The 25,383-nt window shown below is 48.1% G+C and overlaps 1 protein-coding gene across 4 annotated transcripts in view; it reads right to left on the minus strand.

Annotated features, from left to right (window-relative positions):
* Positions 1 to 25,383, minus strand: part of PKNOX2 (PBX/knotted 1 homeobox 2) — a 72,584-nt gene that overhangs the window by 18,082 nt on the left and 29,119 nt on the right. For all 4 annotated transcript variants that reach the window (XM_040977156.1, XM_040977159.1, XM_040977158.1 and 1 more), the window contains exons 3-4: positions 23,928 to 24,099; positions 11,198 to 11,386 (exon numbers count right to left, since the gene is read on the minus strand). In XM_040977156.1, the coding sequence (XP_040833090.1) occupies positions 11,198 to 11,386; positions 23,928 to 24,099 (361 nt within the window). The remainder of the gene's footprint in view (positions 1 to 11,197; positions 11,387 to 23,927; positions 24,100 to 25,383) is intronic.

The raw sequence follows: 25,383 nt of genomic DNA on the forward strand, positions 1-25,383 counted from the left end.
ATGGCTTCCTAGAAACAGTGAAGGAAAAGGCTCAACATATTCCCCAGACCAGAAAACCAATGCTCGGCATACATTCAACAGTCCATTTCCCTGCAAACTTGAGACATTACCCGAACAGGTAGTCCCCACCTGGACTACCCTTTGGAATTTCTGATAACGATGCCTGGCTTCCAACCCCAGGAATTCTCTTTAATTGACCAGGGTTCCCCACATGCTTCTAGCATGCAGCCAGTGCCGCCTGTGTGGTCTACAATGGTGCCCATCTCCCGAGGGGATTCTGTTCCAGCTCACCAGCAGCAGTGACCCCTCAGATTCTGTGATCTCCAGATGTTTCCCTACCCTCACCGCCATGCTTCTCTCCCTCACATGCCTCTGTTACAATGTGCATTTCACTTGGGTTATGCATAAAGCAACTGGCCGTGTTTTACCTTCTGAGCTAAGTATGAAGCTCAGAACACCAAAACTGGCTAAATAAATAAGTACATACAACTGGGCTAGCCTCTGCACAACCTGTCTTCTAAGGGTATGTTTTTATAAATGGTTATTTCCATCTAGTTGAAAGGCAATGCAAGAGAGAGAAAAAGAGAGAGAGGGAGAGAGAAAGATAGGGAGAGAGTGACTGATCTTCCACCTGCTGGTTCACTCCTCAAATATCCACATCAATCAAAGCTTAGCTGGGTTAAAGTTAGAAGTTGGGAACTCTAGCTGGGTTTCCCTAATGGCAGTAGGGGTCAAGTGCTTACGCCATCATGTGCTGTCTCCTAGGATGCAGTAGCAGGAATCTGGGTCAGAAGCAGAGGAGCTGGGATTAAAATTGACACTCGTGATTTGGGATGTAGATGTTAAGTTAAGCAAAACGCTGCTTAACTTGCTGTTCCACAGTGCCCACTTTGCTTCATCCCCAGAGTGTATGAGCCTCAAGCTCAGCCACTTTCAGCAAGAACATCTAATTCTTTTTCTCCCACAGGCTCTCAGCACAAAATTCACCCTGGATATGGACTCCTTTGCCCCATATTTTTAATTGGAAAAAGGCCCTTGCAGGTAGTGTCTGCTGTAATCAAGGCAGCTAAGAAGACAGACTTTTTTCTGGCACTTGCTCCCCGCATTGCTATTTCACAGCTGGTAAGAAAGTCCTTGGACTTCTGAAGTCCAGGAACTCCCAACACCAGAAGGAAGCTTGGCTGCAGGTCTCCCAGGATTCACAGGCCCTGTCTTTCTCCAGACAATCTTTGTGCAGCAGCTGGGTGCTGGGAGAGAGGTCATGAGAAGTCTATGGTTCAGGGGAAGCAAGACAGGCAACAGAAAGAGCATTAGAGGAAGCAGGCAGCCCTGCCAGGACTGCTCCTCCTGACCCATCTCCCCACCTGAAAATGGCTTGAAGCTGTTTACAAGTCCAAGCACCTTTTAGGCTGCCATTTCCACACTCACACACTGGGATCACAGGCAAAGGTACAGATAATGTGGAAAGAAAAAAAGAAAGCCCCAGCTGTCAGCTTTTATTTTAGGTATTGAAGTTCGCTTCTGCAGGCTCCAGGGCAAGTTTCGAGGGTAGAGCAAGTTGTATTTGGAGGAAATATCTGCAGCAACAAAGGAAACATGTCCCAGTGGCAGGTGACAGCCATGGTTAGTTTCCTCCCAGGCCCTGGCCCCAAGGGACTGGGCTGAGCATCTCAGGAAAGTGGGAGTTGGCACCAATTAGCATCCGTGTGTGTGTGTGTATGTGTGTGTGTGGATTCAGCTGATAAAATCTCTTTGGTGAGTCCTCCAGAATTGCCCAGTTTACCCCCCAGGACTGGCTCTAGCCTGAGAACGGGAGGGGTATCCCCTGTAAGTGAGCAGTACCCCAACAACTTGAGTCACACCCTCCCAGCTCTGGCCCACCCTGTGTGGGCTTCTCCTTCCAGCCCTTCTGGGGGTGGGGTGGAACTGGCCTTGCTTCTCATCTCGGCTGACCTCGGCTGCTGTGGCCTAATGGAAGGCAGAGGGCAGCCCTGGTCTTGGACTGCCCCTTCCAGGGCCCTGCAGGAGCTTCTTGGTGGGGAGATTTATTCTTTGAGTAGAACACTTGGCCTTCCTTGAACTTCAAAACCAGTCTAACATGTAGAAGCCCAGAAACTTGGACGAAACCTTTAAAATCACATGCTTTGACTTCCTGAGACACGAATAAGAGGTCACAGAACCCAGTGATATGTGCTGGGTCACTCAGCTGGTGTGCAACCACATAGAAGGAACTCCCACGTGACCCCACGTTTCTGGGATGTTAGTGCTGTTTGAACCCATCAGAGGCATTCAAGGAATAGTCCCCGGAGGAAAGGCAGACACAGAAGAACCACCCGCACCCTGAAGCGCACAGGCAGCTGAGTGCCTGAGGGAAGATGATCACTTTCTCATTCAGGCCCTGATCCTTCTGGGGGCCTGGTCTGTGCACTTAGGCCGCGTGCTGCCACTGCCGCTATCCCGGAGTCCTCGTGCCTGTTTTTTTTTTTTTTTTTTTTTCCCAGCAATGAGGCTGCTCCAAGGTCAAGCTCCCCTGATTCCAGCATCTATCCCACTCGACCATCTTCACCGGATGTGGGCCAGAACCAATGTTTCTTCTAAGTCTGGAAGGTCAACTTAATAGAGGAAGGTCAGTTCTCCATGTTGCCCACCCCAAACCCAGCGGCAGACACGCTTCAATAACCACTTGTTTGAAATCATCCATGCCATGGTGCTTCTTTCACAGTAGTGACATTTGAGAACTTTAAGCATAAAAAGTTATCATGTACTGTCTTCACCTCACAAAAGCTTCAGGCAAGGTTAGAAAAACATAAACAAGGTCAGTAAAATAAATGCAAGATTTCTCTCTTGGGATTTCAACCAACACACTGTTTGGCAGCCAAAGGTAGACGGGACGGGGAGGCATACCCTGTGTATCCTTCACCTGCTTTCTCAACTCTGGCTGGTTCACTACCTGGTGGCTTGGAGAGCGTTCGTGTCAGCTAACCCAGTTTGGGTGATTTTCCTCTTTCATACCTTTTTCCATTTTTCTTCTGGTTTTTGGCTGCAAGGTGTGGAGAGGCACTCTAATTATATCATCAAAGGATCAGCATGGGAACTTCCAGGGGTAGGGACCATGGACTGGGCACATCCTACGTGAGGCAAGAAAAGGGGAGCACATCTTGGCACCTCTGGGGTGTGGGGAAATGATACTCATGAGCTCTTTCACAAACCTGCCTGGTTGTTTTAGGCATGGACTCTCAGGGTCACTGACTGTGGCCTGCAGTGGAACAGACTGTAGCTGATGGATGGTGTAAACATTGCCTATTTACTGCACTTGCCCACTCTCAGAGAGCATTCTTTCATCACACCATCTCATGTTAATGCCACCGTGGACTTCTGGGGTCAGCAGGAGGGAGGTCATTCTCTTGGCCTGAAAAGGGACTGAGCTCCAGAGAATGCGAGGAGCCTTGCAGAGTTCAGCAGCTCAGCTGGCTCTGAGTACAAGACACCTGTGCCCGAAGGCTGTGTGCCTGGGTTCAACTGTGCAATACCTGACACTTTCAGCTATACTATAATTACTTCCACCTCCTTTGGCAGAGGTCCTTCTGCTGGGGAGAGGCACAGACTTAAAGCCTGTCCTAGAGGCCCCAGAGTCGTTTGGGTTCATTACTTAGTAACGGAATAGGTTCAGCCAGGGCCTCACACACAGACACAGTGACAAGGTCTTGCCCCTCCATTCCCGTTTTCATGCCCAAGATGTTCCCTGAGCCATGGCCAAGCCATGCATTCTGACTTTGGTCCCTGCCTCAAATTAACTCTGCACTTGCCCTGGGCTGTGATTTCATCTCTAGCTCAGCGGGCTGGACTCGAGTGGAGGTGGTGCTCCCCAACATTGGGAAGAACCCCCAGGGCTTGTCTGGGGGAGGGCACTGGCAGCAGTGGGAGTCCCCCAGGGAGAAGAGGAACACAGCACTGGTTTCTTCTCAGCAGCAGGCCCCATGGGCACATCTGATTCCAAACTCAGGCGGATGCTGCTGTCTGGATCCAAATAGAGTTGCTTCCTTCTGGGAGCCTTAGCATCCACAAAGAAGTTTAAGACTGTACTGCATGGTTTGGTTGCATTCTACAGCATCCAGACTCTCCCACCCTTGTTTGAACAACTCTGGTGCAGGAACTCCTTGCACTGTTGCACCAGGATCATGGCAGGTGGCTTCCCCAAACTTCTGGAATCTTCCCTACTTTTGTTCCCTGTGCACTGCTTGCTTGAGATACAGACACAAAGAGAGAAGGGGCAGAGCATGGTAGGGCAGTGGCTTCAGAGTTGTAGAGGGCTGGCGCCTCCAGAGCGCCACCCATTGGGCCACCTGCAATACCCCATGGCTACTGGAAGTCTTGCTGGACCTCAGTGGCCACGGGGTGAGTTTAACTCTACATCTCATTTTCTGGAACACAAAAAGGAATGACTTGTTCAAAAGAAAGGCCTATGAGAGATGGCAGAGAGTTCCAGGGAGACTCTGGGAGTGGGAATGTCAGGGCTGTGAATCTTCACTGTTCATCGGGAAGGGGCTTACGCTGCCAGGGGGTGGGAGGGGAACTTAATTTCCATGCAAGAAAGAAATTCCTGAAGTCACCATGATGGAATGAAGGGGTGAAGGAAGGACACTTAGTGTTCTAAGTTAGTTTGGAATAGTTGGGATTTTTTGTCTTACTAGGATACCTCTGAAGCAAGGGAATGAGCTAGGTGTCCTTGCAATTGAGGATTGTAGAAAAAATGCCACCCCCTAGGATTTAGTGTGTGTGTGGATGTGTAGCGGGGTATGAGTGAATGAGTGGAAGGAGAAGTGGGGCAAGGCAGAGGAGGACCCAGCCGCCTGTCATCCTCATCCTGACCGCTAGGGGTCTCTGCTGATCCGCTGGCTCAGACCAAGCTTCCCAGAGGAGGACTTTGGGCTTGGGGTCAGGTGGGCGCGTGGGTGGGGGTCATTCTGAGTGCCTCACTTTTAACCAAAAGCTTGTGCTGATCTGCCCAGGGTGTGGTCCTGGCCCAATCTTGACTTCACTGCTTCCCATTTGCCTTACATGGGGACATAGAACAAAGTATCTTTCTTGAGCAGGTGTCTTTCCTTAGTTTTCAGTACAGATTCTTGGTGGGAAGAGAGGAATTTATTTGATTCCCCCCAGAGCGCCTTGCCCAGTATGAAGTGCATGTGTGGTAGCTGCTTGATAAATGTGCGTCTGGGGTGGGTGGATTTCTGTGTGTGCACACGCCAACGTGTGACCTGGGGCAGTAGGGAGGCTGCCTCTGTCCCCAGCCACCCTTGCTGGCAGCATCTCTCCATTCCGGCAGAGCCAGTGCCCTGTCTTAGGCCAAGAAAAGCTCTCTGCACAAACTCGAGGAAGCCGGCACACGTAAACAACCCACCTAATCCCGTCTTGTTCCCCTCAGTCAGTCCTGGCTTTTGTCTCTGGGGAGAGGCAGTGCTGGCACCTGGCGAGGGCAGCAGCTGCCGCTCTTAAGGAACATTCCTTCTCGGAAGGAGGGGAGCTTGAGTTTCAGCAGCCGGGCAGGGACGCCAGGGCTGTCCTGGTCCCCTTGGCTGGAGAGCTGGGGGGCTGGGACCCTGCAGAGGGGAAAGTGCTAATAATGCCTGCGGCAGGAATGAGGCAGCACACACCCCACTCCGGGACACAAGGGTGTACTGGTGTCCTCTTTCCACTGGAGTGGTGACCCTCCCAGGCTAGGGTGCCTCCCCTTGCACCCATCTGACCTCCACACTCCTGGGTCAAGCCCTCAGCCATGATTGGCCACTGGGCAGGAGCAGTGCCACGCACAGCTACCCTTCCCAGTGCTCTGCAGTCTGTGGTGAAGTTGGGGAGCTGCGCTCTGTATCCCACCTGTTAAGCCCAGCATTGTCTCAGAACTGTGTGTGTCCCTCTCTTGCCTTACTTTTAGTCTATCAGCAAATCGGTGTCTGGCTTCCCGGGGGGGTTGTTTTCTTCCTCATCAGCCTTGAAACCCCTGAGCTACAGCTCAGTAGGGTCATTTTTTTCCCACTGGGACTTTTGTTCCCCTTTCCCTGTGTCCCCAGAAGGCAGCCAGAAGACTAAAGGCTCTGGAGAAACCCCACTGTGTCAGTGTCCCCACATCCCAGGGTCCCTGGCCGTCTCTTGCTTGCGGTGTGAGGAGGAGACCTTGCAGCCTCAATGTGAGGAGTTAGATAGCGCACCTAGAGCCTAGGGTACACACAGTGTTGACACTGGGGGGGCTCAGTATGATGTGGACTAAGGCAGGCAGTTAGTTCAGCGCCAGAGTTTAGAAGCCACACTTTTCCTTCCTATAATCCTTTTGCTCACCAGTGAGTCAAATAGGGGGGCGGTAGTTTTGCATGACCACTCCTCTTTCCAGCCCTTTTAAAAGCCCATGCTGAGGAGGCGCTTGCCCCTGTTTGCAGACACATCATGGACTCAAGAGGACAGAAGGTAGCAATCTCTCTCCCTTATCCTTTCCCTTCCTGGCTCACTCTCCCTGAACATGGCCCACGTGTGTCTGTATTCCTCACCTTCGGAATAAACCTTCCCACCCTCTTAAACCATGTTGGTGTCTATGCTTAACATACTTCTTTTTTTTTTTTAAGTAAGAGGCAAAAACATAGGAAATAAACATTAGGCCCTAACCTAGACCACAATAAGTACCACCGTCTCCCTCTCTCTGCCAGTTCTTGGAGTAATAAAAGATGTGGTTTCTCAGTCTGCCCAAATAAAGATCCAGCCTTGGTTTCTTTGTGTCTGCCTTCTCCATGACCTTTAAAATCTTTCACAGTTGGGGACCATCACCAACCTCAAAAGATCACACCTACAAAGTTGGCTACAACGTGTTTGGTCATGAGATTTTGAGGTCAGGATCTGTCACTGCAGTGTTTGTACCCTTGGGACTCAGCAGGCTCGGCAGGTGCTCTGAGGAGTGGATGGGCCCTATGTCATCAAAGGACTGCCCACCTCCACCTGTCTCCTCTCAAGGATTTTGAGAACCTCTCTTGGCTCCTGACCGTCTCCTGGATTTTTTCCTATCCTGGGAATGTTCACTTTAGAGCTGCCAAGTTAGTTCCTTAACTCTTCCCATGCCTGCCTGAAATGCCCCACTCTCAAGACGCCCTCCCACGCGGGCCAATTTGCAACTTGTCCAATCATGACAGACAACACCCTCCTGCTGGCCTATCTGGTCCATGCTGAGGTTTAATCATCCCACCTCTGGGCAGAAACAGACCCTGACGTGAGCCTGGGGCTCTTCCTGGGGAAGGGATAGAGATGATGAGTGATGATTGGGGTACCTCAAGCCACATGTGTGAGGCCCATGGCTTAGACAATATACCTGTCACAAAGCTGAAAAAGAGGGTTGGACTTCAGGTCAACTGATGCCTGTCCATGTTGAGTTGGATTCTCCTTAGTGGGAAATGGTTGGGTTGGTGCCCTCAAAGGAGGGGCAGGGGAAGCTAGGGCTGGAGTCCAGACTGAGTTTCCCTCTGAGGATTTTGCCCCTGTCCTAATCCTGGGCATTGCACCTGATAGGTTTCCTAGGGAGGTGAAAAGAATGGGCTGTTGCCCAAGTCTTGGAGCCTTGATTTAGTTCTCCCTCTGGGTAGAAGTCATCTCCTGTATTTTTCTACCTGCATTCCATCCCCAGAAAGCAACAGAGGCCAAGGAGAAAACACCCAAATCTGTAGTGTTCGCTGGGTACAGGGCACAGCACAGCATGGCATCTGGAAGTCAGGGCACCAAAAAAAAGTCCCCCACTTTGCAACCTGAGTCTGGGTGATTAAATGCATAGGAAAAGCCACAAGCCAGCAGTTTGCAACAAAGCTGGCAGGCAGCAGGAATGTTGATCTGGAGGATCATGTTTCCAGGGGTGTGAAGTGGGGGCAGTGGGGGTTGAGGAGAGACATACCTCCCTGGGCCAGGCTGGTACACCAGGGCGGCTAGTTCAGGTTGGGGGGATTGAGGTCGTACTATGACAAATGCATGTACACGCGCGCGCGCACACACACACACACACACACACACACACACACACACTTCCTCCTCTCCACCTCTGCCCCTCCTCTTCTTTCCCAAACAGGCTCCTGGAGATTCAGCCCCTACCCTGCAAATCTCTGGTTCAGGATCTGTGGCAGCTCTGGATCTCCCCACTCCTGGAAAAGCCTGTGCAGGCCCCACCCTAACTTTATGAGACCCCGTTGGGAGCTGGATTGGAGAATGTGGAGGGGAGCAGCATGGGGAGTTTCGTCCTCACCTTTTAACATACCCCAGACCAAGCATCAAACCCGTTGCTTTCTTCTCTCCATTCTTCCCGCCATCTCTGCTGCTTTCTCTGTCACTTTCCTCTTCCTCCGTGCCTTTCCTCATCAACCTTGTCCCATACTCTTAACCTCTTTCATTCTATTTGTCTCTTTTTTCCTTTGTAATTCTTTGTTTTCCTCATCTTTTTCTTCTCCTCCACCTCTCGCTCACTCTCTCTTGCATGCTTTCAGTAAGCTCTGGCTGGCATCTATCACACACAAGCCCCGTGGTAGCCACGGCTGCAATCCTAAGGGGAGGAACAATGGGACTCGGAAGGAGTGAGTCTATTTCAAGAGATGATGAGCAAGTGGATGCCTGGGCAGCTGTTTTTAGATCCATAATTGAGTGATTGGGTGATTTCAAATATAGAAAATACTGTTTCAACTCAAAAAAAAAAAAAAAAGAGAAATGCTTATCTGGGAGGGAGCATCCATCCTGTGAAATCCCATGTGACATTTGCCACGTCCGGGGCTCGGAGCTGACAGGCAAAGCTCATGGAGGTCAGGGAGTAGGAAGGCCTGTGACTGCCCATGGGAAAGAGACTGGCCTTGGTCCTGGAGGGAGGGGGCAGTGGTGGCGGTGTCTTCTCTGCACAGAGGCAGGAAGGAAGGATCTCAGCGCCTCTTGTTTTCTGCCCCAGGAAGTGATGCTGAGGCCAGACCCAGGAGGCCTTGAAGGTCAGGAGCACGTGAAGGAGAGGTCTAGGAATGACTGCGGTCAGTGAGCAGAAGGGCAGGTGCAGAGCTTGAGGAAGACAAATCCAGCAGCAGGCGCTCAGGGTATGCACGAGGCTCAGGGACCCACAGAGAGGACCCACGGGCCTGCTGCTGTGCAATGACCTGCGCACCCAGTGGTGCCTGAGCCAAGCAAGCAGGGCAGCCGGGGAAGTGCGGGGACAGGTCCGAGTGATACCAAGTGACAGTGCCTCCCTGATTGTCATCCTGCTCTCTCCCTTGATCCTTGTTTTTGCCCAGTGGCCTGAGTTTCTCTTTCCCAGCAGATCAAAAGGCTTTCTGGAGGGGCTGCTATAGGGCCAGCCTCACCTTCAGGCAGAGACCGTCTGCTCCCAGTGATGAGAATCCCAGCTCTTCCCTTGAGCGCACGGCTTCAGAGGCGTGAAGAGCTGTGCTTCTCCGGGAAGGTGGTGGGGCAGGCAGCCTCTCCAGACCTTGCCCACCCGAGCTGGCATAGCCTTCCTTGCAAACCTCCCACAGCCTGCTCCCTGCAGCCTGACTTGCCAGCCTCAGATCCCAACCCCGAGGGGGCCGCAGAGGCTGCTGGACCTTCCCCCCTCTTCCCTCTGCCACTACCCAGGTTCACCCCCAGCCCCTGAGCTTGTGGTAGAGTTGTAGGGCCCAGGAGGGGAAATCTAGGGCCTCTCTGAGGACCTGATTATTTCCAAAGACTTGTGCTAATTTTCTGATATGATCCTCACATCTCTGTGAGGCACTAAATCCTCATTACTTTTCCTGACCGATGCATTCTAATTAGATCAACACTTAAAAAAAATTTCACAATAGCCACAGGATGGCTTTCCATCTCATTAACTCCTCACTTATTATTTTCATGAAAATTACTGATAAAAATGTGCATCTCCATTTGGGGCGGCCTCACAGCCTGCTCAGCTCCTATCTCGCATCTCTCCCGTCACTGGGGCTGCGCAGCGTCACCATGGTAACCCACAATAATAGAAACTAATAAATTACAAACGAGATGCTCGTTGAGCAATTATTGTCCTCTTTTATGCAAGTTTCTTGCTAATTTTGATCATAAGGGAAAGTACAATAAGACTCTGAAGGAATGAGTCTATTTCAAGAGAATATTAGCAAGCAGAAGCCTGGGCTGCTGTTTTTAGATCTGCAATAAAGTGATTTGGTGATTTCAAGCAACAGGAAGAAGAAATAAACTTCCTGCCCACGTCCCAGGCTGCTCTCACTATCAAGTCCCATGGAGATTTCACTGGGGTGTGCTTGATAGGACACTGTCTCAAATGCATGTTGTCACGATGGCAAGGCGAGGTTGGCCTTCTCTGGGCCAGCCTGTCTCTTCCCCTGCCTCTACCAAACCGAGTGAACATTGGTCACATCCTTGCTGAGGCATTATTGCCAGCATCCCTGTCCATTCATTCTCGGGAAGTTTACTAGTATCCCCAGGCCTGATTATCTCATGGGGTGGGCTCTGGTCAGGCTCCAGGTTGACCTCCTTACATCTGTGTTGGACTCGGTGATACAGTGAGAGAAGAACAAAGGAGCAAGACTGTGGCTTCCAGAAATGCCGATGAGTTTGGTGGGAAAGTATCACTTATTTTGCAGGTCTGAGGGAAATATCTGGTCCTGCAGAGAACCAGTTCCTTGCACAGGACCCAGTTCCTAGCATGAATGTGGCAGGTGCATCTTGGAGGTGGGTGGATTATAAAGGTGACATTTAAGGTGGCCCCTAACCTTAGGGGACAGAGAAAGGGTGAGCAAGTAGAGGTAGTCAGGAGAAGCAGCCCATGGAAGCCATCTTCATATGAAGTGGGCAGGACTCAGGGGCTTAGCTCTTTCCTGTCTCCTTTCCAGGAATGCAGAAAGCTCCCATGCTGTGGAGGAGCCTGTGTGGCCAGGAGGTCTGCAAGCATCCCCAGTTCATCCTCCAAGAAAGCATCCCCTCTCTTCCCTCTAGGGCACAGTTCTTGGGATATCTTGGGTCAGGAAGCTAGCAAGAATCTTGGATGATGTGGTCCCTGTCAGGTCTGGGGAAAACTATCTGGGGAATACTGATGCCCTGACATGGAGGCGTCTGTGTGAGTTGGGGCCTGTGCTGTCTGATGGATGTAAGCGGTGGATCGGAGGGGGGTGGGGTCCTACTGGCAGCAGGATCCAATGGTTCCCATGTGTGTTACCTGTGAGTGAAGGTTTATGGAGGGCTGGTTGGGGGAGTAGGGTCCCCCAAGGTCATTCCTGAGCAGGTTATCACTGTGCATCTTGGTTTTGAGGCAGGTGATGTAGCGGTTGCAAAAGTCCTTGCAGAGTTCATTGACTTTCTCCAACTCCAGAAGGTGGATTCTCAGCACCTGGATTGCCTTCACCATCTGGGGAGAGGGGGCAGCAGTGAGTCCAGGTGTTAGAGTAACATCCTCCCCTCCCACCCCCACCTAACCACCACAAACCATGGGCAGCCCCGCCCCAGCCCCAACCACTGCAGGGGAGAGCAGCCCCTGCCTTCCCATTCACAAGATTTAAATTCTAGCAATGACTCTCTGCTGATTGTTCACCTGCGTTGAGCCTGCTGTCAGCACAGCTGTTCTAGAGGTAACGGTAGTAGTCTGAGAACAGCACTGGCCTTAGAGAGAGAAAGCTAGTTCATGCTCTGGATCTGCCACTCATTATCTGTGTGACCTTGGGCAAGTTGCTCTAGCTCTCTGAGCCTTGGAAGCTAACCAATAGGGATAATGACACCCTCCTCAAGCGCTTTATAGGCCTGCTGAAGGGACCCCATGTGGGAGATGCACATGATCTCACGAGGTACCTTGTAAAGTACTGAACAAGCAGATGTAAGACTGAGATAAGAGCTTCTGGTAAGTGCTCTGAGAGGCCAGGGACTGTCTATTCTTAAACACGTACTCAGGGTGACTCATGTGATGTGGCTACCTTGTGGACGCTCCATTGATACCTGCTGACTGACTGAATAATCCAACGTGACCTAACTGAGTGCCGGACACCTGTCTGCTTCAGTGCCCTTTGCTTTGTAGCATGAATGCCTCTTGCCTCTGCACATGGTTTAGGAGTCTGGATTAAGAGATTCTCAACCTTCCCTTGGCAAGGAGCTATTTTGCAGTAGAAGCGTTGCTCTTTGTTGTTATGCTCATAAAAAGAAACAATTATGGGCAGCACGGAAAACAGAGGGCAAAGGGGGAAAAGCCCCTGTCTTTGATCCAATAATCCTAAAAGAAGGGTGATTCCCGCCTCCCCGTGCATATGTTTCCACAGTTTCAATAAGCTTGGACATAATCATTTCATTTCCTGTGTTTCCTTTAGTTTATTGAATGTGTGTTGCTTGGTGCTGGAGTTGTCCTTATTCTCCCTTTTGAACTGTGAGCTTTGAGCAGGATGACACCTAATTGTTCACATGCCGTTATCAGACATATATGTATAGATACCAAGTGAATATTTGTTGGTAAGTGAAAGCTATTGCATGCATTTTAATTGTTGAATGTTATTTCAAGTCTGTGCCGTAGAATCAGTCCCCTACTATTATATTAACATTCATTCAAGTTTTTCAGTTTTATCGAAAAATGCTATAATAAACATTTTCTATCTTTATAGCTTACCCTTCACATTGGTATTTCTATGGTATTTCCTTAGGATCAACTCCCAGAAGTGACAAGGAAAAAACTATGGAAATTCTTAACGGCTCATGATAAATATTGTCAACTTGTCTTTCAGCAAACGGGAGAAAATGTTCCAGATGTGCTGAAACAATTGGATTCACATGAGCAAAATAAAATAATAATCACAATGGCCACATCTTACATGTAAAAATCAACTCGGGGGTTAGCTGTGGTGTAGCACATTCAGCTTATACTGCCTGCAACAGAGCAGAGATTTGAATCCCAGCTGCTCAGCTTCCGATCTAACTTTCTGTTAATGCAACTAGCAAGGCAGAGGAAGACGGTCCAAGTGTTTAAACCGCTATGATGCAAATGGGAGAGCTTGCTGGGGTCCCTGGCTTCTAGCTTCAGCTTGGCTCAGTCCTGGCCTTTGAGGCCATTTGGAAAGTGAACCAACAGATGGAAGATCTCGCTGTTTCCCTGTTTCTGTGTCATTCTGCCTTTTGAATAAATAAATAAGTCTTTTAAAAGGTTTAAAAAAAACCCTCAAATACATCAACAAGATAAAAATTTAAGGTGGAAAACTAAAACTTTAGGGAAAAAGCAGAAAAAAAAACTCTGGGATTAGTCAAAGAAGTCTTGTTTCTGATGTCTACCTGACATCAGAAACATGATTCAGAAAAGGATAGTGATGAATTGGACAATATCAACACTGAAATTGTTTCCTCTTCAGAAGAGCCTGTGAAAATAACAGCAAGATCACAGATGGGGAGACAATCATTTCAAGCCATATACTTGACAAGGATTTGGGTATCGACTGTGAAGAGACTTCAAAAAAATTCATGGAAATGTGTATTACCCAAAAAACTAGGCAAGGATTTAATTGGCGCCAAAATAAAGTTTTAGTTCTATTTTCCACTGACTTTTTGAAGCACACACATATAAAGAGCTCTCAAAACTGAACAGCAAAATAGGCTAGTTGACTCAAACACGTGCAGGCATTTCACTGGAGAGGGCACATGAATGGCAACCAAGCACACGAAGCAGTGTCCAGTGGCACCAGTCAATGGGGAAATGCAGATTAACACCAGCATGGCCCCATTAAAGAACGCAGATAACACCAAATGGTGGCATGGAACTGGGAACTCAACCATTGCTGGTGCAAATGTGAGATGGCACAGCCACTCCCCAAGGCAGTAGCACAGATTCTTACGAAACTAATATACACTCACCATATAATTCAACCATTGCACTCTTGGGCACTTAGCCCAGAAAATAAAAATACATATCTAGGGGAGGCTTCTGGCCTACCGCTTAGGATACTGGGTAGTGTCCCTGCATCCCACATCAGAATGCCTGAGTTTAATAGTCAGCTGCAGCCTTTGATGTTGGCTTCCTACTAATGCAAATCCTGGAAGGAAGCAGTGATAGCTCAAGTAATTGGGTCCCTGCCACCCAATGGAGACCTGGTTCCAGTTCCTGGCTCTCAGCTTTGGTGCCGTGGGTGTTGTAGACATTTGGGGGGAGTGAACAAGTACGTGGAAGTCCTCTCATTTGTTCTTTTTCCCTCTCAAATTTAAAAATTTTTAAATGTATGTTCACACACAAACCTGGACACAGTGTTCAAAGTTATTAACTTTATGTTTAATAGTCCCAAACTGGATAAAACCCAGATAGATAAACAAATGGTGAATAAAGAAACAGTGGTACACCCATATTAAGGAATCTGTGCCTCAGTAATAAAAAGGAAACAGTCAACAACTTGAATGAATCTCAAGGGAACTGTGCTGAAAAGCAAAGGCCAGTGTCTCCAAGTGCTGTGTACTAGATGCTATTTATGTAGCAATCTTGAAATGACAAAATCAGTGACAGAGCACAGATTAGTGGTTCAAGGGTGCAGAAGAGAAGGAGCTGTCTGTATCTTGATTATAATAGTGTCCACATGAATCCAAAGACACATAAAACTACACACACACAGACACACACACACACAGTGAATGCAAAATTGGTGCAATCTGGGTAAGATTGGTGAGTTGTTCTTGACTGTGAAATTGTGCTATCTTAATGTTAGAAGGGAATCAGATCTCTTTGTATTGGTGCTTACAATTGCATGCAAATCTACAATTCCATCCAAATACAGAGTGAATTCAAAAGGGGAGGGCTTGTTGCCTTTCCATAGCCACTTATGTTGACACAGGAATCCCATGCAAAGCATTGGAATCTATTTAATCCCACCCTCCCAGTTTTGGCTAGTGTTTTGGTGCCCAGAGAAGCATTTGGACAATCAAAAACGGATAGAAACAAGGGAGGAAATCTCTCCCAGAGGATTTTGACTGTGGGGTTTGTGTGGAGTGGCATGGCTGGAAGCCAGCATCAATTCCTCCCTGAGCCTCATTGGCATTTCAAGTGGGGAGCCCGCATTTCTGGCCTGGGCTTGTAAATTGTCTGATGGGCAGGGATTGTGCTCAACTAATTAAAGGTTCTTGGAGTACTAAATTAGACTAAGTGTCACTCAAAAACAGAAACCAACAATTGCGTGGCTTCACACAGGCTCTATCGCAGGGCCTCATTCTAACTGCCTTTGCCAGTCCACGAGCTAAGGCTGGAAGAGACTTGAGTGACCCTAGAGGAGAATGGACACTTTAGTAAGGATCATTTGGACCAGACAGTGGACTTAGGTAGTTAATAAAGATTTGCTTCTGCCGAAGTTTTCTGCTTGACTTTGGCCATGGTTTGTTTCTTGGCTTGTTTCTCAGTGTTATTAGCATTATATAAGGTACTTAATAGACCCTTTTGGGTTGGTCAATAACAATAGCCAAGCATTTCTTATTCATACTGTATCTTGCACTGTATCTTAGGTCTCTGGCATGCATCTTCTCTTCTGGACTGTCCCTGTCACTGGGAACTGACCCTGCCATCTGGGACCATCTCTGCATTCTCTATCTGCTGAGTAAGGTCTCCCTTCCAGTCCACCACAGTCTCTGTGACTTCAGTACAAAGATGCCTACTTGGCCTTCTGAAGCTCTAAGCACACCTGGTACCTCGGTCAATATCACACACCTTCATTCATTTTGTGCATTCCACAAATGCTGAGTCTTAGGATACACCATACCCTGGACCAGGTGTGCGCTCTGCATCTGTTCTGCAGATGGAAATAATTTGAACTTCATAAAACTTTCTGCATCTTCCTCCTTTTCCTTTTCTGCCTTCTTCGCATTTTCTTTCTTCCTACTGTTTCACAGGTTTTATTTGGTAGAGTGGTCAGCATTTTAATTTCAATTTATTTACTCATTTCTTTAAAAAAATCTTCTTGTGAAGCAATGTATACAATGTAGACACATACACATCCACATATATCCACACAGTTGCACACACATGCATGTATGCATACAGCTGCACCCATAATATACACACCACTGCACACATGCACACATATACATACAGCTGCGCACACATACAAGCAACTGTGCACACACCCGCACATGCACACATATATACACACAACTGCACACATACATATAGTCGCACACAGTACATATATGCACACAGCTATGCACTTATACATATACATACAGCTGCACACACATGCATATCGACACAGGTGCACACACATACATACAACTATGCACATGTGTACATACAGCTGCACACATGTACACATACACACAATTGCACACACATATATACATACAGACATACACACATGTATACACACAGCTAGACACACATAGCAGCACACACATACATATATACACAGCTACACAAGTATATGTACATAGTTGCATACGCATATACACACAGCTGTACATGTGTACACATTTACATACAATCGCACACACACATGTACGTACGCCCAGACATACCCATATACACACTGAGGCACAGAAAAATATATTCATTTACTTTAATATATAACCAGGATTTTTTTCTTAAGTCAGAATATTGATACATCAAACAAAACAAAAAGTAAAATCTCACCCAAATCAGGTTTGACTGAGTGAAATACCTGCACAGGGTGTTTAAGTCAGATCCAACGCACCAAGGGCCTAAGCAAACCTCTCGTCTGGTCTCATAAAGCCCAGCTGAAGGATTACTTTTTGATGGGATAATAGAACTGGTTTAAAGATTTAAGAAGGAGGAGTAAATCATTATGGTACTCCAAGGCGATGAATATGTAGGAACTCTTCAATATTGGAGGGAATGAGGGACAGTGCTGCATACGCGGGGCCTGCCTGGCTGAGCAGAGGGCCTGAAGCTTCACTGTCAGCCGGGATCAGAGCGGATTACCTGAGCCTCAGCCTCCTGATGGGGTGACGATGGTCCCTCAGACACACCCTTGGTAGGAGCTTATGGGAGAGCATTGTGATGGTGCTGCATAAACTCCAGGGAACCAAGAGCACGTCCCATTTTCTTGCCTTTCTTCTTCAATAATTTCTAATACCGCACTGTTTTTTCTACTGGTACTACATAATTGGGGAGTGAAAAAATAATCGTAAATTCCCAGGGTCTTTTTTTCTATATTTGTGTTTCATAAATCATCATTTATCTTATATGTTTACTTTTTAAAAATTTCCCTCTAAATTAGAATGAAATGCTGTTTTATTAAACTATTTTTTAAATGATCAAGGTCATGTAAAAAGTTACTTCAAAGCTTATAGAGCAGTAACACTGCCATTGAATGTAGTATCATCATCGAGGTCATGATATGTCCTTCGTTCCTTTGCCCAGGTTTTGCTCTCAGCTTTTACCCTGCCTACCTGTTCACAATAAGGATCCAGTCCTCTTCTGGGACAAGAAGCAAACTGCCAGGCATGTAATGTGATGCAAAGGGTTAAGCCAGCGCTTGCAACGTCAGCATCCCATAACAGGTGCAGGTTCAATTTCTGGCTGCCCAACTTCCACACTGATCCAGGTCCCTGCTAACGCCGGTGGGAAGGCAGCAAACTGTGGTCTCTGACGACCATGTGGGAGACCAGGCTATCTGAGTTCCTGGCTCCTGGTTTTGATTCTCTCTGTTCCATCTGTCGCAGCCATTTTGGGGAAGAGAACTAGTGGGGAGAAGATCTTTCTGGCTGATATTTTCCCTCTTAAATAAATAAGTTTTTAAAAGAGATGCCAACTCACACAATAGTGTCACATTACTGTACACAGCACTGCAGTCCCAGGAAAGCACATGAAACTGGAGCATCTTATTTTCCATGATGTCTCATGGTGTGATTTCCTGAATGTATTCTTTCTGCCTGAGAATTTTGGACAGGTGGCCTCAACTTTATCTGTAAAATTTAGGTTGATAATAGCCACCTATGCTTTAGAGTTGTTGTGAAAATTGGATAAGATCAGGTATGTAAACATACTGGGCATAGAGAGAGCTATTCATTAAGTGTCAGTTCTTCATCCCTCTTGGCCCTGCCTCCACTATCAAGCTCCTTTCTGAATAGCGGCCTCTCTGGCAGCACCTGGCATCTTCACTTGATAATAATGATTCCTATGGCTTTCAAAGCAGTTGCATACACAGTACTTCACAATTTGCAAAATGCTTTACTCTCCATTATCTCATTTGCACCCCATTAGCACAGGGATGCAGGGAACATTATCACTCTCCCCAGATAAGGGAGTTGAGGTGCAGAAATGGGGTAACCTATTCAGTTCCATGGTGAACTCAGGGAGGGCTCCCTGCCTTGGGGGAAGAACCCTCCCACCAGCATCTCCTTCATCTGTGGATTGGAGAGCTGGAACTCTTCTCTGTCACTCAGGCAGAGGGAGATTGTAAACACGCATTCCTGAGCCTGCCCTGATCATTCCTGTGGGTCCCAGGGGCAGGCAGCCAAAGCTAAGATCTCATCAAGGACTTTTCCAGCTTGGCCTGATGGGTTGGAAGTGTGGGGTGATGCAAATAAAACATGGGTGTGGAAGCATGGTGAGTATGGGGACTGGAGAACTGCTGGATGACTGAGTACAGAACGAATGTTTGATGGAAACTGGCATGCATGGCCCATTAAATCACTTTTGCCCTAAGAACGTGACACTTCCTCTCCAACAGTGTCAGCACTTGTTTGGGGGAGCAGTGGGGTATGGATGACAGAGGGTAGGTTTTCAGGGGTTGGATTCACTTGTCCAAATCCCAGTCTTGTAACTTACTAACTGTGGGGTCCTTAGTCCTCTGTAAAATGGGGGTAATAACAATCATTTCTTGGGTTTTTGTGAAAATTAACTAACAGTACTCAAAGCCGAAGAGTTTTTCTGTTTTTTGTTTGTTTGTTTTGTTTTTTAAGATTTGTTTTATTTTCCTTGGAAAGTCAGATATGCAGAGAGGAGGAGAGATACAGAGGAAGATCCTCCATCCAATGATTCACTCCCCAAGCAGCTGCAATGGCCAGGGCTGAGCCAACCCAAAGCCACGAGCTTTTTCCAGGTCTCCCACGCGGGCTCAAGATCCCAAGACTTTGGGTCGTCCTTGACTGCTTTCCCAGTCCTAAGCAGGGAGCTGGATGGGAAGCAGGACTGCCAGGACTAGAACTGGTGCCCATAAGGTTTCCCGGGTGTGCAAAGCGAGAACTTTAGCTGCTAGGCTATTGTGCCGTCCCTAGGCCAAAGAGTTTTAGAACCCAGGGGTCTTAGATCTCTCAGTTACTGGGTCACTTTGGATAGTTAATCTCTGAACTTTCATTCCATCATCTGGAAAATAGGAAGATCATAGTGATTCCTTCAGAATTTCCCTGAAGGTTAAATGAGATGTGGCCAGAAAGGAACCGAAAACAAGGCTTGGAGCATGGCAGGTATAAGAAGAGATTAGCTGGGGGAGAGGCAGAGTAGCTGTGGAGCAAACAGGTTCTTGTCTCTGACGTGTCCTGGCTACATGGTCTTGTGCAAGGGAACACAGTCTCGTTGGCTTCATCTGAAAACGCCAATAGTGTTAATGCGTGTCCTGAGGGTTTGCAAAGAAGATTCAACAAAATAATGTGTGCAAAGTGTTCAGAGCGGTACCTGGCACCTGGCAACTGCTCTATCACTGTGCATTATTGCTGTTATTGGATCATTCTTATTTCCTCTTCCTTTCTTGGCATCTGTGGGCTTTTCGACTCCTATCTTGGCAGACAGCCTGGACTGAAGGCTGAAGTGAGGAACTCTTTGAACAGGGCTGGCTGGGGGGTCTCTGTGGGCTCAGAGCTCTGAGCTGGCTCCTCCCTGTGCCTCCTTAGGCACAGCCTCCAGCTCCTGGCCCTGTCTCTTCAGAATGGGCCCAGGGGCATGGGGAAGCCCCATTTCTGTGCTGGCTTTGTGGTCAGGCAGCCGGAATCTGTCCCTTGAGCCACACCACAGTCTCATTAAAATCTGCCCCATAAATGTTAAAAAATTTACACATAAAAAATTCCATGCATGAAACTGAAACCCTCTGTTTTACAGCTTTGGTTTGAAATCTTGCATAATATATAAAAACCTGGCCCAGCACTGGGGGCCTGTAAATGAGTTTTTATAAAACAAAAAGCTTTTACCTTTCAAAGGGGTTTGGGGAACTTGCAAATTTTACAAACTTAACCAATTGCTAGTCAGAGGCTGCTGGACTTAAGGAGGGGTTCTGGGGGGCCAGGGAAGAAATGGCCTGTTGAGCACCAGGTAGGTGTGGGAACTGAAACTTCCCAGGGGGCACTACAGCTTAGCCATCATGAGGGTGGAAAGCTGCTGGGGAGGTAGAGAGCATCAGAGGGGTAGGCGCCAGAAGAGATATTGCTGGCACACTCTTTTAAGGGAATACATAACAAGAAGCAGCCACACAAACACCCAGAGGGAGAGAAAGAGCTCCCACTCAATGGTTCACACCCCAGACACCCACAATGACTGGGCTGGGCCTGGCAGAAGCCAGGAGCTTGCAGCTCAATCTAAGTCTCCCACGTGGATGGCAGGGACCTAATTAACTGCCTCCCAGAATGTGTATTAGCAGGCAGCTAGAAGTGGGAGCCATACCAGGACTCAAACTCCAATAGTCTGATGTGGGGTGCAGGCAAATTCACCGCTAGTCACATCTTATTTGTAAGCAGGGAGAGGAGAAGTACATTGGAGGGAATACGGAGGCAGTGGGGTCTGCGACCCTGACTGGTCATTTTACTGCTCCAGAAAACTGGAGACGGGGTGGGGAGTTAGACTTGTGTCTTGTATAGGGCTGTGTTTCCCCCTAACCTTCTGTGACTGGTTCTCTCCCAGCAGGGGGTGCTGTGGGAGCCACAGACTGGAGGGAGGGAAACTCCAGCAGAATGGACCATCTGGGAGCCTGTCTCCTGTCTCAGCTGTCCCCAGCTCTGGAAAAGCTACTCCGAGAGGCTTCAGGATGCACAGACAGTTGCTCACTGGCCTACTGCTTCCTGCCTGGATCCAGATTCCTTCCTTGAGCTTGGCAGCCAAATACGCTTGCGGGAGAGGAGGGAGACCCAGGGGGAGGAGGAGGAAGAGGAAGAGGATGGCATCCAAATGGGAGTGGGGGAGGGGAGTTGCAGCAGAGAGGGCCCTTCCTAGAGGGAAAGTTTTGGGGGAACCACACACCCTCGTGCCAAACCCATCTATGAAAGTCAATATTCAAGGGCAAAGCAAAGCTGCCCTGACACACACACATATATATAAAATAAATCTCTCAATTATCTCAGCTCATTTGCTTGGGGTCTCTCATTTTATGTCCCTGCTCGGCTGCGCAGTATATCTGTCCGGATAAAGAGTTACAGTCCGTTGGGCTACGTGTGCGGGGTTGTAAAAAATACAGATGCCAAATTAACTGGCTGTGGCACTCGGCAGCTGATTGAGCTGATAATGACGCGATCTGACCTTTTTCTAATTTCTAATTATGTGCGTCTCGGCTGGGCTGACTGCATGATTCTGGTTCTAATGATGGCTCCTGTGGCCTCTCTTCCTTTCCTCTCCCAACACAGGACCAGCAGCAGGGTAACAAAGGGCACTGCTTGAGTCCCCAGGTAAAGTTTCAGGGCCACACCGTCTCTTGGTGTTGAATTTGCTACAACATTGTTGTAGCAATACGGTATTCAAGATTAATCTTCTGGGGATCAGATGTTCTTAAAGGCCAGTCCCAGGAGCCACCTCATTAAATTTTAATTAAGAGCACAGGAGATAAGTGTAGTAGGTGTACAGATGAGGAAACCGAGATCTAAAGGAGAGAAGTCATCAAAGTCACACAGATGGCGAACAATGAAGCCAGGGCTCAGAGCTTTCATCTCAACATCTCTTTCACATTTTTCCACTGACACAATCAGTAAATGACAAATCTTTGACTGTGGCTACCTCATCTAGGAGCAACAGATTCACATAGGTAGGTGGAAGTTCAAGGATTGCTCCACCATCTGGGATGTTCCAGGCCCAGACACCTGAGATGGAAGACCAGGGAATATGAAGTATTATGTCCTTAGGATAGGCCTGGCACATAGCAGGTCTCAATCAAGTGCTGCTAGAAGGAGTCACGCAGTCTGATTCTTTGAGTGAGCTGAAGCTGGAGGACTTGGCCCTGGTGACAATCAGGGGAGCCTGGAGCTGGCGTCTTTCAGGGTGTTTTTCAGGCTGTGTTGCAATGGAAGGCTGCTGCTAGAGGGTCTTCCATACCTTCCCTGGCAGGTGTGTGTGAAGGGGCAAGGCTGTGAGATTTGTCTCCCCAGGACCCCTGGCACTAGAGAATGCTAGGATTGTTTCATATTACTCAGGCTGCTGCTAAGTATCTCCCTACCAACCTAAAACTTGCTTTGTGTGTATGCCAAGGGAGGGGAGTGGTCCCTGGCCCTTCAGGTCCATTCTAGCACACAGACATGGCTGCTTCACCTTCTGTCCCCGCAGCTGCTTGGGTCCTGGTTTCAAGGATCTACTTCCTACTGTAGTCCTGTGGCTGTGGTCAGCCAAAGGGCAAGGCAGGCTCTGCCCAACCTGTACCTAGTCTAGCTCCTGGAGGGCCTGTCCAGAGGAAGCTTTCCCTGAGGAGGTCTCAGATATGGTAGCCCTGCCTGCTGGGGGTAGGTTTGTTCAAGCCGAGCCAGGGAAGAGGAGCTCCATCGGGTCAGGGCTTATCCTTTGGCTGAGCCATCCTCTGCTCTTTAAATGCTGGCTTCGTCACAATGCTTTACAAATTTCTGGGCCAGGCTGGGCTCCCCAGGTAGCTTTTCCAGATCCCCTCAAGAACCGCATTCAACTTTTTTGAGGAGTAGTGGTGTGAATGATTCACAGCATGGAACAACACTGACACTGTTCTGCAGATGCAGTGTGTGTGTGTCCCTGTGTGTGTGTGTGTGTGTGTGTGTGTGTGTGTGTCCCATTTTGGAACCAGGTACCAGCTACACCTTGGGTACAAGAGGTCAACACTATAATCAATCAACTTTTGGAGGAGAGTTTTGAAGTTTCCAAATTCATTGTGCAGACTCGGGCAACACACACACACACAAATCAAGACTCATGGTTAATAATTCCAGGATATCTGTTTAAAACGATGAACCAACACAACAGTCACTCTCTCAAAAGAATTACCGGCACTAGATGAGAATTTTAGTTGTCACCCAACTCAGCAGTTATCAGACCTAACTGGTGATGGCAATTGCCTGGGAAACTTTTTAAAAGATAGACTCACGAGCCACCACCTAACTGATCAAGTGATAATTTCCAGGAGACCTTGTCTAAGAATGTGTGTTTTAAAAAGCCAGAGTGATGGGAAGGGCAGAAGGGGAGATCTTTGAGCTTATAGAAATGTATCATGAAAAATGCATACATAAATACATACATACATACATGCATGCATAAAGCTGGAGTGACTGTCTGGATGACAAATTGGATTGTATCCTCCTAAAAGGGCAGGGCTTCCCAACATGATTGCATGTCCAGGTCTTTCTGTTGATGTGTATGAACACGCTGCTTCCCTCACCCTTCACATAAGAACACCCATCCTTTATCTTCTCTCCTCCAGCACAAGCCAGGTTTGCTAGCATGCCAGGATTCCACATTTCAGCATGACTACTTCTGCCGTACAGAATACTCTGACTTCCCTTTCCTTCTGCCTGTACTGCAGAGGAGTGAGTAGAAAGAAGCTGGCACCACCAGGGGCAGATTGCAGGTGAGCTTGGGCAACAATATCTGTACAGGAAACTCTTGTTAGAGAATTTTGAGATGCTTCTCAGGGACTAGAATGTTAAAACTAGTGCAGGCCCATAGTGAGCACTCAAAGCTCCAAGCTGAATGAATTTGCAAAGGGATACTTTTTAAGGTGTTGGGCGGGTGGGACAAGAGGGTAGGAAGATGCTAAGCCAGGGAAAGGGTGCAGGGTCTTTACCAGATTGTCCAGTTCTGGGTCATCGCTGAAGAAGGGTTTGTGTTCCTGTTCCTGCTGGTGGACAAAGTTCTCGATGTCCACGTCAAAGCTGGCAGAGGTGATGCACTCAGAGCCCTGCGTGGCCTGTTCACATTTTTCAAACAGCAGCGTCAGGAGCGGGAAAAGAGGGTGCCTGTGGGGACATCAAGAGCTCACACATGTGCACACGCAGAGACCAAGCTGTTGGCCAGGCTCAGTAGTCACCAGGCCTGCTTCCCCGCATCCCCATCACTTCTTCCAAGGTCCCACTCCATGACTCTGGTCCCCAGGATCAGCCTAGGTGGCAGCATCTTGTCTCCTAGCATGGAGTGAACCAATCTTCCAGTTTCTGTAGCCTCTTCAGAGGGCCAGGTAAGAGAAGGCTGCAAGAGCTTTGCAGAGGGACAAAGGATTTGAACCCTTTGAAGAAGCAAGTATCCACTTTTGAGCCAGAGTCAACTGAGGAAGTGTAGGAACTGTCCAGTGGAGTCCTTGACAGGGACATCCATGGAGATGCACTCCTGACTGCCCAGAGGCAGCTGAGGGCAGCAGGTGTGCACCAAGTCTTATGAGTGTGCACAAGCACAAACAGGAGGATATGTGTGAGCCCAGACCACATCCATACATGGTGGGCAAATGTCTCCACTTGTCCTGTTGACAGACTTCGTTTAGATCAGACACCCCAGCTGTGTTTGTCATATCTCCCTAGACCCTCCTATCATCACACCTTAAACACAGCTGTCATTAGTTGATCATTTTCATCATTATTCACCCCTTGTTTTCTTCCAACATTCCCTGTCTAAACAAATTGTATCTCTGGGATCTTGCTGTACTTGCTCATGATGGGTAATTAGTAGATATTTGGTGAGTGGCTGAACTGGTGAATGGAGAGTATATAGATGTGTGTGTATTTTCATGGTAGACATACTTGAGTTGAAGTGCTCACCTAAATGGCTCCCTGAGTCTCAGCGTGGATATATCAAGTCCAGCTTCCCCAACTGCTCCCCTAAATCTCTGCTGATAGTTCTCAAGTGATTTATTCTATCATCTATTTTCCCTTCCTGTGAGATTATGATCTATGTGAGGGCAGGAATCAAGCTCAGTTTAATCATGTCCATATGTTCAGAGTCTAGCAAAGGTATGTGGATCTTTGCATGCTTATTGCATGTACTCGTGCACAGTACAGCCATTTCTGTAGCATGTGGGCATGTATGTGTGTAGATTATTAACACTGGATGCTGGAGAGTCCTGTCCTTTTCTGCTGAAGAATCTAAAAAAAAAAGAAAGAAAGAAAGAAACATCTGCATCTCCCTCTTTAGGCTGTCTCCTTAGACTCTTGGGACCATGAAATCCAGTTGATTTCTTTCTGATTAAAGTCCATTTGTTGGGAGACAAGGAGAAATGTGTGTTCAGCCTGGCTCTAAGCTTCCATAAAAAG

Source organism: Ochotona curzoniae, unplaced genomic scaffold (assembly GCF_017591425.1).
Source record: "Ochotona curzoniae isolate NIBS_2020 unplaced genomic scaffold, NIBS_Ocur_1.0 contig_2723, whole genome shotgun sequence".
Lineage (NCBI taxonomy): Eukaryota > Metazoa > Chordata > Mammalia > Lagomorpha > Ochotonidae > Ochotona > Ochotona curzoniae.